General features: G+C 52.5%; 1 protein-coding gene across 2 annotated transcripts in view; it reads right to left on the reverse strand.

Moving 5' to 3' along the window:
* AIFM3 (AIF family member 3) overlaps nt 1-15,063 on the reverse strand; it is a 40,051-nt gene that overhangs the window by 21,119 nt on the left and 3,869 nt on the right. For both annotated transcript variants that reach the window (XM_068412777.1, XM_068412776.1), the window contains exons 2-6: nt 11,163-11,376; nt 5,935-6,044; nt 3,851-3,960; nt 2,436-2,480; nt 1,056-1,152 (exon numbers count right to left, since the gene is read on the reverse strand). In XM_068412777.1, coding sequence (XP_068268878.1) covers nt 1,056-1,152; nt 2,436-2,480; nt 3,851-3,960; nt 5,935-6,044; nt 11,163-11,376 — 576 coding nt within the window. The remainder of the gene's footprint in view (nt 1-1,055; nt 1,153-2,435; nt 2,481-3,850; nt 3,961-5,934; nt 6,045-11,162; nt 11,377-15,063) is intronic.

Consider the following 15,063-nt stretch of genomic DNA (forward strand, 5'->3'; position numbering starts at 1 on the left):
AGACTTGTAAATTTAGCTGGTCAAGCTTGAGAATGTTCCTTCAGCAATGGATAACATTGCCCATGGAGTGACCTTGCTGAGGATTTTGATGACTGTCCAGCCCTGCCACACACCAGGACAGCCCAGCTGACCTCGAGGAGCAGCAGTGTCGCACCCTGGCTTTCAGTCAACAAACAGCAGGACCACAAGGAAGGGAAAAATGTTACCCAGCAGCAAGGAAAAAGCCAGCCCCTCTGCTCAGGCTGCGAGCTGCAACTTAGACAGCAGGAGCAGGAGATTGCAGTGTTCTCCCCATTTCTACAGCTTGGATCTGGTGACCTTCAGGCTGTAATCAAGTAAGAACCACCCATGTGCCAGGAGCAGCTGTTCCCACCCAGCCCCAGGTCCAACACCAGACAGCTTGTGTCCTCCTCCCACCCTCCATTTCACCACGACATGGTCTAGCCTAGCATCCAACCCATTCCAGAAACAGGCGAACTCGGTAGATGGGATTCACTCCGTCAGGCTTCCTACAAAAATTTCATTACACATATGGAGCTGGGATAAAAGACAATAAAGGATAGCTTGGCAGTTTTGCTATTTCATGCAGGGATTTGATGTTTTCTGGGAAGATGGAAGAATTTATCTTCAGAGAAGCACCTTGAGGTAAGAGCTTTGGAGATGCAGGCAGCTGCAATGGGATGAGACAGATGTGCAGGCTCCAAGAGGACAAGGTGTATCCACATCACAGGAACACCTGAGAGGACTTTACACTTATCAGTTGTGGAAATCAGGGGTTACTGATGTATCTGGGGAGGGTGTGGAGGGGAGAGGGTTCAGGGCACCCACTAGGAAGGACCGTGACAGGGAATTACAAAGCTCCACAGACCAGGGGCACCTTTGGACCATTAGTGTGGAGGACAAAGAGGCTCAGGAAGACCCTCTGATCCGACCTTTTGCACAGAGAGGGACGCAGGAGGGGTGGCAGAAGGTACACAGCACACAAACACCCTGTTCTTTGCACACCCGCCCGGGAGGGGACACACACAGCGGTCCCAGCACGTGCCACCCGATACCTGCACCAATGATCAGCACGTTGGTACTGCTCAGGTTATAGTTGCTCAAGGAGATGCACTTTGCCATCATCTTTGTCCTCCTCTGTGTCTGAAGAGCCTATGCCACCAACAAGAAGAAGAAAAATCATTATATTTTCTCAGCTTTAACCTGGGTAGCCAGGCAGCCATGGGGACAGCTACACTATTGTCATAAAAGCTTGGATAGAAAGGGAACAACTGCACCATTGTACCCAACAAGGACTCCACACCCATGCTCATCCAAACACCTTTCCAGTATCCAGTGCGCTACCCCGTTACAAGGTACAAAAGAAAAATAAATCCGTCATCTTCCGCAAATTCATCCAGTTACACAGAGCTGGGAAAAAAAATAGAACAAGCAGCCCAAGTGTGTCATCATTGTGCAATTCTGTAATCAACAGGTGAGATGGAAATGCAGAAGTCCTATCAGGAGCTTTATCCTGCAGTTGAGCAGAGCTTGTATACCTCTGACATCTAGAGAAGATGGTGGACTTGTCCAACCTACCAGAGCATACCCGAGGCCCTGTGCAGCCATTGGAGGCCAAAATCCATTTCTGGTAGAGGGAACAGGCTCATCTCTCCTCAGCACGCCCCACCCAAATCAGCTGGAGTAGAAGCACTGCCATTCAGGTGACCTCTCTGGATCTAACCCAAGTGCTGTAAGGATCTGGCTGGTTCTGAGCTGCTGGATTCACACACGTGTACAGGCAAATGTGCAACAGAAGGCGGCTTTTCATGGAAAGAAAGATGGCAGTGGCCTCAACGGGATTCATTCTGCATCCTGTCTGGGGCGATGAGAGCCCTCCCTTCCCACGCACCAGGTTCCCCTCCAGCAAAAGGTGCTGATGTCTGGGCTCAAGAGGGAGCACAGATGACCTCTGCCATTGCCGTACCACATTCAGACCCAGCAGACAGGGCCAAAAGGCTGGTGGAAGAGGCCTGTTTCCATGGGCCAACTAAATTAAAAGTTGCTATGAGCTTAAAGAAACATAGGACAAGTTCAGGACAAACACCTAGTAAGACATCCTGAACCCATGGACACCCCAGCTCAGGTGTGCAGCAGCTGCAGGGAGGCTGGGGGAGCACAGGCAGGACGGGACGGGTACACAACACCCCTGCCCTACTCTGCTCATGCCTCCGTATGAACTTCGAACTGTTGTTTGAGAAAGGACCGGGCTAGGTGGACCTTTGGTTTACTCATGTTGGATGCTCACCCATCCTTCTGTTCAGACACTGCTTCCCCTGCCAGACAGCCCAAAGAAAAGCATTTCCCCACCCCACCCCCCCTCCCGCCACCTCCATGCACACAGAGCAAAAAGAAAAAGCATGGGCCTTGATTTTGGGATGCCAGTGGCCCCTCACCTGCTTGCTTGCTCGGATGTACACCTTCTCCTTCTCGATCTTCACCTGGGGGTGACAGAACAGCAGCAGTTTGCAGGACAGCGAGTGTCTCTGGCATGAAGAGGGTGATTACTCCCTCTGTGCAATAACTAACGACCAGAGCAGCGATCTCACAAGGTCTCCTGCAAGAGCGGCTCAGGCCATGGCAGGGCTCGCCCCGCTCGAGGCTGTGCGATGTTTTCTGTCTCATATCAACTGTGCACTGGTGGTCAGCGTAAAAACCTGATTTTTATCTCAGGTTTACAGCTGGTTTCTCAGTCCCCACCCCACTCCTGCTCAAAAGACCTCCCAGACTGTGCACCTGCACCTTCGGGTTCCCAGGAGGTGTCTGATGCCTGTAGGTGGATGCAAGGGGAGCTGCAGGGAGGAAGGAGAGCAGGGTGAGGTGCTGCTCTCCACTGGACACCCCAGCATGTGCTTGGAAAATGTTTGCTCCACACCTTCAAAAATCATGCCTATCCCAATGCAAAGAGCCATGACACCAAGCTGTGTGGTGCAGCTGATACTCTAGAGGGAAGGGATGCCATCCAGAGGGACCTGGACAGGCTGGAGAAGTGGGCCCACATGAACCTCATGAGGTTCAAGAAGGCCCAGGGCAAGGTCCTGCACCTGGGTCAGGGCAACCCCCAACACCAAGACAGGCTGGGGATGAAGGGACTGAGAGCAGCCCTGCGGGGAAGGACTGGGGGGTCCTGGTGGGTGAAAAGCTGGACATGAGCCGGCAACGTGTGCTGACAGCCCAGAAAGCTCCTGGGCTGCATCCCCAGCAGCGTGGCCAGCAGGGCGAGGGAGGGGATTCTGCCCCTCTGCTCCGCTCAGGTGAGACCCCCCTGCAGTGCTGCGTCCAGCTCTGGGGTCCTCAGCACAGGAAAGACATGGAGCTGTTGGAGCGGGTCCAGGGGAGGCCACAAATGATCAGAGGGCTGGAGCCCCTCTGCTCTGAAGACAGGCTGAGAGAGCTGGGGCTGTTCAGCCTGGAGAAGAGAAGGCTCCGGGGAGACCTTTTAGCACCTTCCAGTGCCTGAAGGGGCTACAGGAAAGCTGGAGAGGGGCTTTTGACAAGGGCAAGTAGTTACAGGACGAGGGGGAATGGTTTTAAACTGAAAGAGGGGAGATTTAGATTGGACATAAGGAAGAAATTCTTTGCTGTGAGGGTGGTGAGACCCTGGCCCAGGTTGCCCAGAGCAGCTGTGGCTGCCCCCTCCCTGGCAGTGTTCAAGGCCAGGTTGGATGGGGCTTGGAGCAACCTGGTGTGGCGGAAGGTGTCCCTGCCTGTGGCAGGGGGTTGGACTAGGTGATCTTTAAACATCCCTTCTAACCCAAACGAGTCTGTAATTCTGCGATTTCCTCTGCTGCTGCAAGAACGAGGGTCTCACCTGGAACCTGGGTAAGCTGTCCAAGCCAGGGAAGTCCTCTATGTCACCTGTGCCGATGTTGAAGCAAGCTCCATGCCAGGGACAGCGGACTCTTCCTTTGGACAAAACCCCTGCAGGAAACATGGCAGAGCAGAGTTGGTGCTGCCCTGTAGCTGCCTCCCATCCCTGCCTGCAGCCCGCTGAGACCAAGCTGCCGCAACCGGGCCAGGGCAGGGATGGCGGAGGCCAGGTCTCCCTCCTGCTGTCCTGGTGATGGTGGACTTCTCGGCTTCTTCACAGTAGTGAACACTATTGCTGAGCGAGGCTGACCTCCTGAAGGTTGAAGGTTGCTGCCCAGGGCCTCTTGCAGCAGCTCAGATTCTGCGAGCATATCCCCGTGACACTCCTTCTTTACCCAGAGGTGTCACCTCTCCTACAGGACACATGGCAGCTGTTGTGGACCTGGATGGTCAACAGCATCTTGACTACTTGATGTGGAGTTCTCTTAACTTGCATGTGGGACGGGTCCAGCCGTTTGGGATAGAGGGTGAACACAGTTACCCACTGGGATCCTGTATGAGGGAACCATCTAAAATGCCCTTGCTGGCAGTGCCCTTCCAGCACCTCTGAGCACAGCTCCAAAGCTGGCTGCTCTGCCTGGGATACAATCCTGCCCTCTGGCAGGGCCTGGGGCTGCAGTCTCCAGGGTCACCTCTACAAGCCCCAGTAGCACCCGGAACAAGCAGCACCCCAGCAGAGCATCGCTGATTCAGAGCAAGTGCGTTTCAGAACAGATCCTGCCACAGCAAGGAGTCTGCACACCACCGGGAAAGCACGGGGCATGCCCAAAGCCACGAGTTCGCTCCTCAAAAGTGTTTGCTCAGAGCCTGCTACCTTGGACTTTGGCTTTCCCTGCCTGAAAGAGCTGGCTCACAACACCGGGGCAGAGCAAACAGCTACAATTTGGCCATGCTGGGCTGGTCCTGAGCTTGTGCCTTCGCTTGCCAAGGCACAGCAGTGCCACGTCTCGTCATCCACCACACGTGGGGACAAAGGAGCAGCCCCTGCACCCACTCCTGCAGCAACTTCTGTATTCCCCAGCGAGATCCCTGTGCGAGCGGCCAGTCTCAGGGATGCGCCTGCAGGTCTCCGAAAGGGGCGAGCTCTCACCTCCACTGGCCACCAGAGCTGCGCGGGGCTCTTTCTTCTGCCGTGCTCAGCGGGCTGCTAGCCCCAGGCGAGGGGCTGAGAGCAGGGCTGCCTGCACCCCGCACTGCCCCGAGGGCACTCAGCAGGATGCTCTGCTGTCTTCCCCAGGATCCCACCTCCCCTAGTTTGGGTGACACGCTTCAGCACTGCCTGCTGCCCTAACTCAGACCCTGGGTATGGACCTGCCTGAAGCCCATGCTAAGAAGATGCCTGGATGCATATATTTAAGCACCAAGACGGGAAACCACTGTACCTCATCCCACCTCAACTGATAACACCAGCAACATTTCTTTTTGCTACTGAAAGGATCCCATCAGCCCAAAGAGCTTCCTCCTTCCCCCACAAACAGGACTTTGATTTACAGGGAGCTGTGGTTTTGCAGGGTTTTTTAACACTGAGTGGCCTGAAAAATCATAAGGTGATTTCTTTTTCCCTTTAAGACATTTTTTCAACTCCTCAGTGGCTGGGAACCTATAAGCAGAACAATATGAAAAGCCCCATAAAGCCGGGTTTTGTGTGGGGACAGTGACCTGCAGCTGTTTCGTACCATCCAAGAGAGATTCAGGTCCAGCTGAAGAATGAAGCAGAAGACTAATTTAATGGTGCCTGTGCCGTTTTGTTCTTCAAAGCCACCCAAAGAAGCCCCAGCCCCGTGACCAGCAGTGGCAAGCTGGGGTCACCAGCAAACCAGAGCTGTGGCGAAGTGCTCCCAGGAGGTTTGCATACCCCCAGCTTTCTCACCCTGCCTTCCCCCAGTGAGAAGATGCCAAGATGATGCTGAGCATGCGGCATGGCACTGTTCCATGCCTGGCAACACAGCTGGATGGACACCAGGCTGTCTTTTGCCAACACTTTGATGCCCTTGGTTAGTTTCCTAGGATGCGATTCAGACTGACCTTTGACCAGCGGAGCCCCGTAGTGGGGACACTTGTGTCCCACGGCGTGGAACTCGCCGCTCTCCTTGATGAGCAGAGCCTTCCCGCAGCCCAGGTCCACTTCCCGCATCCTGGGGAAGAGGAGCATGGAAAACACATGGCAGAGCATCCACCTGGCAGCAGATGCCACCCCCTTGCCCTGCACCCCAGCCCTGGTCCTGCCAGGCTCCCTCCCTCCTTCAACTTGCTCACCACCGGCTCCAGGTGACTTACAGGCATGGGTCACTCCTGTCACCAAGCCAGCTTTTGGAGGCTGCCCAGGGAGGTTGTGGAGTCTCCTTCTCTGGAGATTTTCAAAAGCCATCTGGACACAACCCTGTGCAACGTGCTCTGGGTGACCCTGCTTTGGCAGGGGGTGGGACTGGATGATCTCCAGAGGTCCTGTCCAACCCCAACCACTCTGTGATCCTGTGGCTCTACTGCTCCCAGCCTGGGGCACATCCGAGCTGGGCCATTGAGTGGCAGCTCCTTCATCCATCATTGGGCCAAGAGGTGGTCCAAAGCACCTCCCCAGCTGCTCGGAAAGGGGCTGGTGGTCTCCACCAAAGTCCAGGGGGTCAGAATAAAGCTTTTCAGCATATAGTGTGAGCGAGAAACCAAACTGGTTTTACTGCAACACCACCTCCCCTCCTGGCCCCACCAGCTCAGCAGGTCCCTGCCAGGCTTGTGTTCACTCACTCAAACAAACACAACATTGCTGAGGCTTGACAACCAGGAGAGCCAATTCTGACCCTTTGCGTACTCTGGCCTTGGGGTCTGCCTCCCTGCGCCTCAGGGGGTCGTGGTCTGGTCCTGGCCACATCCCAGGGTCAACAACGTGGGTCACCTTTTCCTGATAAAACCCTCAGGACCGACGTGTGACCTCCTTGCTGTTTCCCTCAGCTGTTTTTTTGCAGAGTAAAGCTCACGCAGCGACCTGCCTGCTTGCTCTGGGCTGCTGGCCCCAGCTCTGCACCACGGAGGGGCTTTGCCTCCCTGGTGCTGCTGGCCCTCAGCCCCGTGTTTGCCTGGACAAAAGCGTCATTAGCACAGCAGGAATCCTTTACACGCAAAGCTTTGCAATTTTTGGGCTCTCTGTGTCACACGTCCCCAGCTGCAGTCACCTGGTCCTTGACCGGCCAAGCCAGGCTGAGGCTCCAGCCACCCCTGTTCTGGCCAAAAGCATCTCTTTGCTGATCATGCACCTCATCTGCAAAGACAGAATGAGGTCCTGAGCATCCCCATCTGCTGCATGAGTGATTAATGATGCCGTTAGTGCTGGAAAGCGGCATTTTAAAAAGTCCCTTCTAAATCCCTCGGCTTGACTGGGAGCTGGTCTGCAGCCCTCACACTACTTCCACCAGATCTTCATCCCAACATGTCCTGTCCTCACATCCTTTTCTCTTCTCACCACTCAGGTGAGAACAACCAACAGCCTCGACACACCCCATGCAATCCATGGCCCTGTGCGAGGCACTGAACCTCTTCCCAATGCAATTATCAGCAGCTGCTTCCCTACAGCAGAACCTCCCAGCTGACCACGGAGGAGAGCAGAGAGATGAGGAGTGAGCCCTCATTTTGCAGGGAGCTGGGCACGGAGTGCAGCGCTGCCGTTCCCTGGAAACTTCCCTTCTTCCAGCCAGAAAGCCTGTCCCTGCACAACGATGTTTATCTGGAAATCCTGGTTGTTCCCATTGCACCAAGGGGACCATCTCTACAGCAGGCCTGGCACATTGCATTTGGTGAGCTGAATACACTGCTGTGCACACAGCAAACCCCATGTGCTCAAGAAAGCTACTGGCAACATGTGATCCCTGAATGCTCTTCATGCACGATAGGTCCCAGAAGAACAGGACTCACTTTGCGTGCTCATTCCTCTTTGGGTAACATCCCAACTCTATCCCATCACTTGCACCCAGGCTACAGAGACACTTGTCCCGCTCTCTGCTTCACAGCCACGGAGATGAGACCAGGGCTTGGTCCACCAGCACCCCTGTAACACCTTCAAACCCACCCTAGACAAGTCTTCGTGCAGGTGCCTGCTCCACCTGCATCAACTGTCCCACTAGAGTAAGGGCAAATGCTCCATTTCCTTGCCACCTTGGGTGAAAACAGCAGCAGAGCCCATCATGCCTGCCCTTGGGAGCCGTTTTGTCCCAGTAAATTGGCAGCCCCACTCCCGAGTGATGCAGCTGTGCTCCCTCCCCATGTAGGACACTTGGCCCTTGGAGGTCCTTCTGTCAGCACAAGGGGAACAGAGCAGTACAAGTCCTACTGCATTCCTCAGCCATGCAGTACTTCAGATAAAACCTGCGGTTAAATGACAGCCATAACTCTATGGGAAGATAAGATAAGATAAGGGAAAGAGTTTACAACTTACCCAATGAACTGTGTGATCTGAGAGAGTCAAAAACAAGACCTGGTGTCTTCAAGGCAGCACAGAGCCACCTTCAAGGATCCCAATCCCACACTCACTCCAGAGCGAGAGGATTACTTACGTTGCGCTGCTCCCCGCTGAGCTATTTACTCAGCTGGGAATTTGTCCTCTTGCCCCACTCCACTCCCCACTTGGGAAGGACCAGCTAAAACTCAGCTCTGGCCTGCAAAGGACCTTTGCTCAGGAGCTGAGGGAGCGCTGGGGGCTGTTTTCTGTCGCAGCTCATTGACCTCCCCCAGTTAGCCTGCTGTGGGGCTGCTGGGTACAGGAGCACCACGGTTCATCCTCCAGTATCTTTTACTGGTTCTGCTGAGGCCATCTTGGTACCAGAAAGATGGAAAGGGTCGGCAGAAAGAGTACCTTGTGCTTGCAGGCTCCACTAACCCAACGTAGAGGTGCCCGAACGCTTGTGCCAGTGCCCCGCGCTGCTGCTGTGCCCATGCACACCCCTGCCCAGCACGCTCCTTGAGAGAAGCATCCTAGAAAACCCCTCTGGGTATCCGAGCGAGAAGGGACTCCTTTGGTCTAGCCCATCGCTTACACGAGACATGGGACCTTCTCGCAGCACCTCTCTTTTGAGCTAGACTCAGCCTGCCAGAAAAAAAGCTATTCTCAACTTAAAATGTGATGGCAAGTCCACTGCCATACTTGGTAGCATGTTCCAGTAGCTGAATGCACCATACGGTTGAAGTGTGAGTCCAGTTTCCAGACCGATGCCAGTTTCTAGCCCAGGCTTTAGCTGAGGAGCTCCCTGCTACAGCCACCTGCAGCCAGGTGTGTTCTCACAGACTGCAGCCAGCTCCCTCCTCACCTTCCCCGCGATGGGCAGAGCTCTTTGAATTTTTTTATCCACTACCCTGCGTGCTTTCCAGTCAATGCGTCTATTGCAGCCCTAGTTTTCCAATGTCCTTCTCACGCTGGGGCAGTAAAGCAGAGCACACTCTTTTAGTAACACCCCAAACACACAGTCAGCAGAAGCTGCCTCTGTGAACACTTGGTGCTCAGCCATTAGGCTACGTCTGGATGCTGGAACAGGACCCTCCCTGTGCAACCAATATTTCCCAGGATAGTCTCCCCTTTTTGCTTCTCTCCAGCTTCAAGGCAATCCTGGTCACTGCCTGTGCTCTGCCTCAGGTCCCCTATTCCCCAGCCTTGCTGTCGCTGCTCACCTGTGCAGGAGGCAGTGGGTTGCCCATCGCCTCCCAGCAGGAGCCCTGCAGCCACTGTTCTTGCCTTCCAGTCCAGTGTATCTCTACTGACTCATCACCCCACCTCTCCTTGCCTCCAGGTCCTCATGGCCCTCCAACACTTCTCTGAGCTGAAGCACAGCTTGCAGAGTCAGCCACAACCTCATCACGTGAAGATTTACTGGAGCGAGTCCAGAGAAGGGCAACGGAGCTGGTGAAGGGTCTGGAGAACAAGTGTCATGGGGAGCGGCTGAGGGACCTGGGGGTGTTTAGCCTGGAGAAAAGGAGGCTGAGGGGAGACCTTCTTGCTCTCTACAACTGCCTGAAAGGAGGGTGTAACGAGGAGGGGTCAGTCTCTTCTCCAGGTAACAAGTGACAGGACGAGAGGAAACGGCCTCAAGTTGCACCAGGGGAGGTTTAGATTGGAGATCAGGGACAATTTCTTCCCCAAAAGGGTTGTCAAGCACCCGCACAGGCTGCCCAGGGCAGTGGTGGAGTCCCCATCCCTGGGGGGATTTAAAAGCCGTGTAGATGTGGTGCTGAGGGCCATGGGTTAGTGGTGGCCTTGGCAGTGCTGGGTTAACGGTTGGACTCGATGATCTTAAAGGTCCTTTCCAACCAAAACGATTCTCTGATTCTATGATTTAATCCAACAGAGGCCAGTGCATCCCTTTGTAGAACAGTCTAATACGTAAATTCTCATCACAATGAAAAAAACAGTTTATTCCTGGATGAACTTACCTAATTAGAAGAATTTATAGCCCATGAAGCCCCTTAAGTTTAGCACAAAGTAGCTTGTAGTGCATGGATTATTCTAGAACATTATCACAATAGTTCAATTTAAAGCAAACAGCTGCCAGACTCCTGCTGTGTCCCGCACACCTGACACCACTCCCTTGCTGGAATAAAAGCTATTTTGATCTATGTTTTCTTTCACACAAGGACAGAGCCCGCTGAGATGTTGGCCATCAGACTAACGGAACGTGCTGCAGAAAAGGCACGTCTACCCCAGAAACGAAACACCAGCCTGTAAAGCACAGTGACAGGGACAGGCACTACTTAGACTTCAGAAAACTCTTAAATCAGGGCAGTGAAACTGTACACAGCTGAAGTGTGTTGCCATTAGCAAAAAAAAGTTGGAAAACTACATCCTTGGTGAAAGAGCAAATTGAAAGAGAGGAGCTCGGCTAGAAGAGCAAGGCACTGCAGAAGTGATGGAGCTCACAATCTGCCCCATCAGCTCCACCCATACGCTACTCATGCTGCTTTGTAAAACTACTAAGGCTATAAATTTATAAAAAATCATCAGGGTTGTTGAACATGAGCTGAGCAGAGCCTGTTGAGAAATTCTGCTACAGAACATCACATCTTTCTAAGATGAGTCCCAGGGCAGACCGTGCCGGGAACAGCAGACCTTCTGGTAAAAAACAGTTGGCATTTGGCCATGGTGTCATTTTTTAAGACGAAAAAAATATATTTTACTAAGTTAAATTATCATCTCCAGAAACTCTAAAGAACAAGACAGGGGGTTCAGTTTGGGTTATAAGGTCTCTCAAGTTTTACCTGCAAAAATTTTAGCCACTTACTGTCCATTCTCCAAGTCCTTCACGTGGCACACGGACGCTTCCACCACATCCTTTGGGTTGTGGTAGGGATTGCTGGCAATGGGATGCTCCTCGAGATGATAATGCCGGGCAGTCCCGTTGACTTTGTAGATCAGGGGGCTGGCTTTCCCGTTGGGCGACATCTCCTCCTTGCTCCTCTCCTTCTCGGGTATCACAACTTCGATTTTCACTTCAACTGCAGGAGCGAACAGAAATCTTCATTAAAACGAAGCCAGAGGTTTTGCTGCCGTTCTGCCTCTCCCTCCTTCCCTGGACTTCGAAAGGGGCTGACAAACATCAGGACAGACATTTTTTTGTTGGCTTGCTTGGGAAGATAAAACATTTAATATCAAACTCGGCTTGATTACCCGAGCCCATTATTCCACTGTTCTTTCTCCACCGGGCACCTTTGCATGCATAAAGCACATATTCTTGCAAGCAGACACTGGTCATCGGTGCAAAACAACCCCTCGCTCACAGTTCCTGCCCTGGTTAGTGGAAAACAGCTTCAGGCAGTTAAACGTGAGGCATGCCAAGGCCTCTTGGGCTTAGGCAGACTTCAAAAGACCCTTTAATTGTTTGTAGGTAACATTAACTGAAAGAGAAAGCCAAGTCTGCATGGTGTGTAAAGCTGCTTCATTAGATGGAGACCAATTAGTAATGAACTAGGAATATCCAAAATGATTTCTGCATGAGGTTTTCAGTGTAGAGTGAATCTTCAGCATTGAGAAAACAAGGATTGTCCTTGTTACTTAGGTGTACACCCTTGAACAGGATTGACAACAAAAGCATCCCTGGCCTGGGGACCGGGGGACCCAGAGACACGTGGGAGCTGCTTGTGCCAGCGCAGTGCATCCCTCCTGACCATCAGAGGAGACATAGGAGCCAGCAGGTCCCCTCGGCCCCAGGATGCTGCCCCTCCATCCCCCCCCCCCCGCCCTCCCGCTGCCTTGACTGGGATGTGCTGCTGGTCCGCCCAACGCAGGTACAGAGGGGGAACACAGGGGCTCTGCTCAGCCACCCTGGTGAAGACATGCCAGGCTGCCCAGGGACGTGGTGGAGTCACCATCCCTGGAGGGATTTAAAAGCCGTGTAGATGTGGTGCTGAGGGACATGGGTTAGTGGTGGCCTTGGCAGTGCTGGGTTAACGGTTGGACTCAATGATCTTAAAGGTCCTTTCCAACCAAAACATTTCTACAATTATATTATTCTATGCAGAAGCCGGTGATGAGCTCTCACATCATAAAGTGAAAAACATCCCTTTAGCTCCTAGAGATTTCATAAAACTAAAGCCATTAATATTTATAACAAACCCCAGGGGAGTTCTACAGCGAGCCGGGGGTAAGCGCCAGAAACTGAAGAAGTGTCTCAAGCAAATGGGGGATTGCTGAGCTTTCGCCATCTTATAGATGTCATGAATGGGAAAAGCCGTGCAGAAGATAAAAATGAAAGCTCACAACCTAAACAGGTTGAGAAAAGGCAAAGAGAGGGGAACAACGTGCCCCAGAAGAGTGGGAGAAGGGTGCTGGATCTTCCCAGCTTCATCTGTTGCTCCACGTCATTTATTGCAAGTCCATTGAGAAGATGATGGAAGAAAAGGTCGGGGGAAGGTCAGTCATTTAGGAAGGGAGAAAAGCAAGTGGCCGTGGCAAGCAGTTGTTTCAAGAGTCCTGTGAGTTTCTGCTTTTTATGCCAGCTCGGCAGGGCAGGGGATGGGGTGGCTTTTTGTCACCTCCCCTGGTGAGTGTGGGGTGGGAGGGATTCAGCAGGGGCTCTGACAGACAGGTCCAGTAAAGCAACTTTCTCTGTATCCACGCTGAACCGACAGAAAATGTGAACTTCTGTTGTGTTCAGAAGTTTAACTCCAGGACTTACTGCAGAGTAAGAGGCCCAGCACCATGCATTAAAAAAAAAGTGTTGCTATGAGCAAATTTGTTCCTGGAGCTCTAGAGCAGCAGCCCAGCCCCCCGCAGGTACCCGGCAAAGAGGCCGTTTCCGTAAGCACTGTTTTCCTGCGGCGCTTGGAAGGCAGGCGCGGATTTTCCAGGACAGAGTTAGGAAATATAACGAACATCCATTTATGCCAGTCCCTGTGAAACACTTGCAGTCAAAGAAACAGGAGGATTATTTCATCAGCTCACGCAGTCGATCGAGGCTGGGCATCCTTGCAGCCAGACCCCGGAGCCGGGCAGCTCGCTGCTGCTGCTACTGCTGCCGACCGCGGCACGGGGTGAGACTGGGCTGGCACCAGCAACGCTGGCAGCTCCAAGCCCTAACGGTGATGTTGATGCTGGTGAATTCACCTTGCAGGGAACAACCCCCACCTCTCGCTCGGCCCAATGCCCCAGAGCTTTGCTCTCCAAACTACAGTAGGGTCAGGTGAGCACCCGGAGTGCTCTCTGATCCACAGGGGTATGAACCTGTGGGGATGAAGGTGGAAATTTAGCTCTGAGCTTTGAGCTTCTTTCTCAGTCAGAAAAACATATGCAAAAAGCAGCAGGTCTCTGGCACCGGTACGTGACAGCGTTCCCAGCCATCCCCGCTCGGTGCTCACTGACACTGCTGGACAAATGTCCAGAGGAAAAGAAAAAGAGCTATAAAGTCTTCCCCCCTCCTATTTTGGGCCCCACACTTCACCACTTGCCTCCACGGGGGACAATTCACATTTGCCTCTCCCCGACCCTTTATCCCCGCTTTTCCTCCTCCTCCTCCTCATCCCCCCGACCCCGCATGGGGTATCCCTCTGGCCCGAGACCTGCATTCCCCAGGGATCATCCCTCCAGGAATCCGGGGCTCAGCGGCACCTGAGCTGATCCAGCAAACTGCTTCAATTGCCATCAGGGAAAACGACATTTAAATGAAACATTTATAAACCCAAGTTTAATTCTGAAATCCGATTGGCACGGGGTGGTTGGGTCCAGCACGCTCCATCCCTTTGCCAGTCATTTTCTATAGCTCCTAGAAGAGGTTCCTGACCTTAAAGCAAACTTTGGAAAATTGTAGGCACGTGCCTACAGATCTGGGCAGTGGCCAGCTCCTCGGGGACTGGCCAAGGCCACCGCTGTCACGCAACAGCACTGCCCCAGCCACGGCTGGTGGGAACGAGGGTGACAGCTGTAGCTTCCAGGGCAGAGCCACTGCTGCTCTCCAAGCACGTATATGTATGCAGCCAGAGATATAGATACAGATGATATAGATACAGATAGATATAGATATAGATATATAGATATAGATATAGATATATTAGATAGATATAGATATAGATATATTAGATAGATATAGATATAGATATATTAGATAGATATAGATATAGATATAGATAGATATAGATATATAGATGTAGATATGCCTGCTTGCCGTGTGCCGCCAGCATCACTTATATACATATGTATGTGTATGTATGTGTGTTTGTGTGTTCACATACATTTTTAATATATATGTATTTTTTAATCTATAGATATACACACACACATACATATGAAGGACCAGGAGGCCAGGGCTGGAAGTATTTTGTAAGAATACACAAAAAAGCAGATGAAACATTTGAGCTTTAGCAGGTGCTAATACCACACATCCACGTACACCTCAGCACTGCCAGCTCTTCATATCCAAAAACCCTGAGTCAGCTCCCCAAAATCATAAAATTGCTTAAAATATGGACTCCTGTCAAGACTATGAATTTTGACTCAAAGTTTTCTTTCTCCCAGGTTTTCAGCCTTTAGGTCAGAGCACTGCTGGGACCCCTACACACACACCCAGGAACGGCATCCCAAGCCCATTTATCACCGTTGGCTCAGGGTTTTTTTCACGCTGTGGCCACGATGCTCGTGCTGTGCCTCATGTCATTAACACCTGGCAGTCAGTCGTTAATGCCGCATTACAT

Source organism: Nyctibius grandis, chromosome 14, assembly GCF_013368605.1.
Source record: "Nyctibius grandis isolate bNycGra1 chromosome 14, bNycGra1.pri, whole genome shotgun sequence".
Classification (NCBI taxonomy): Eukaryota; Metazoa; Chordata; class Aves; order Nyctibiiformes; family Nyctibiidae; genus Nyctibius; species Nyctibius grandis.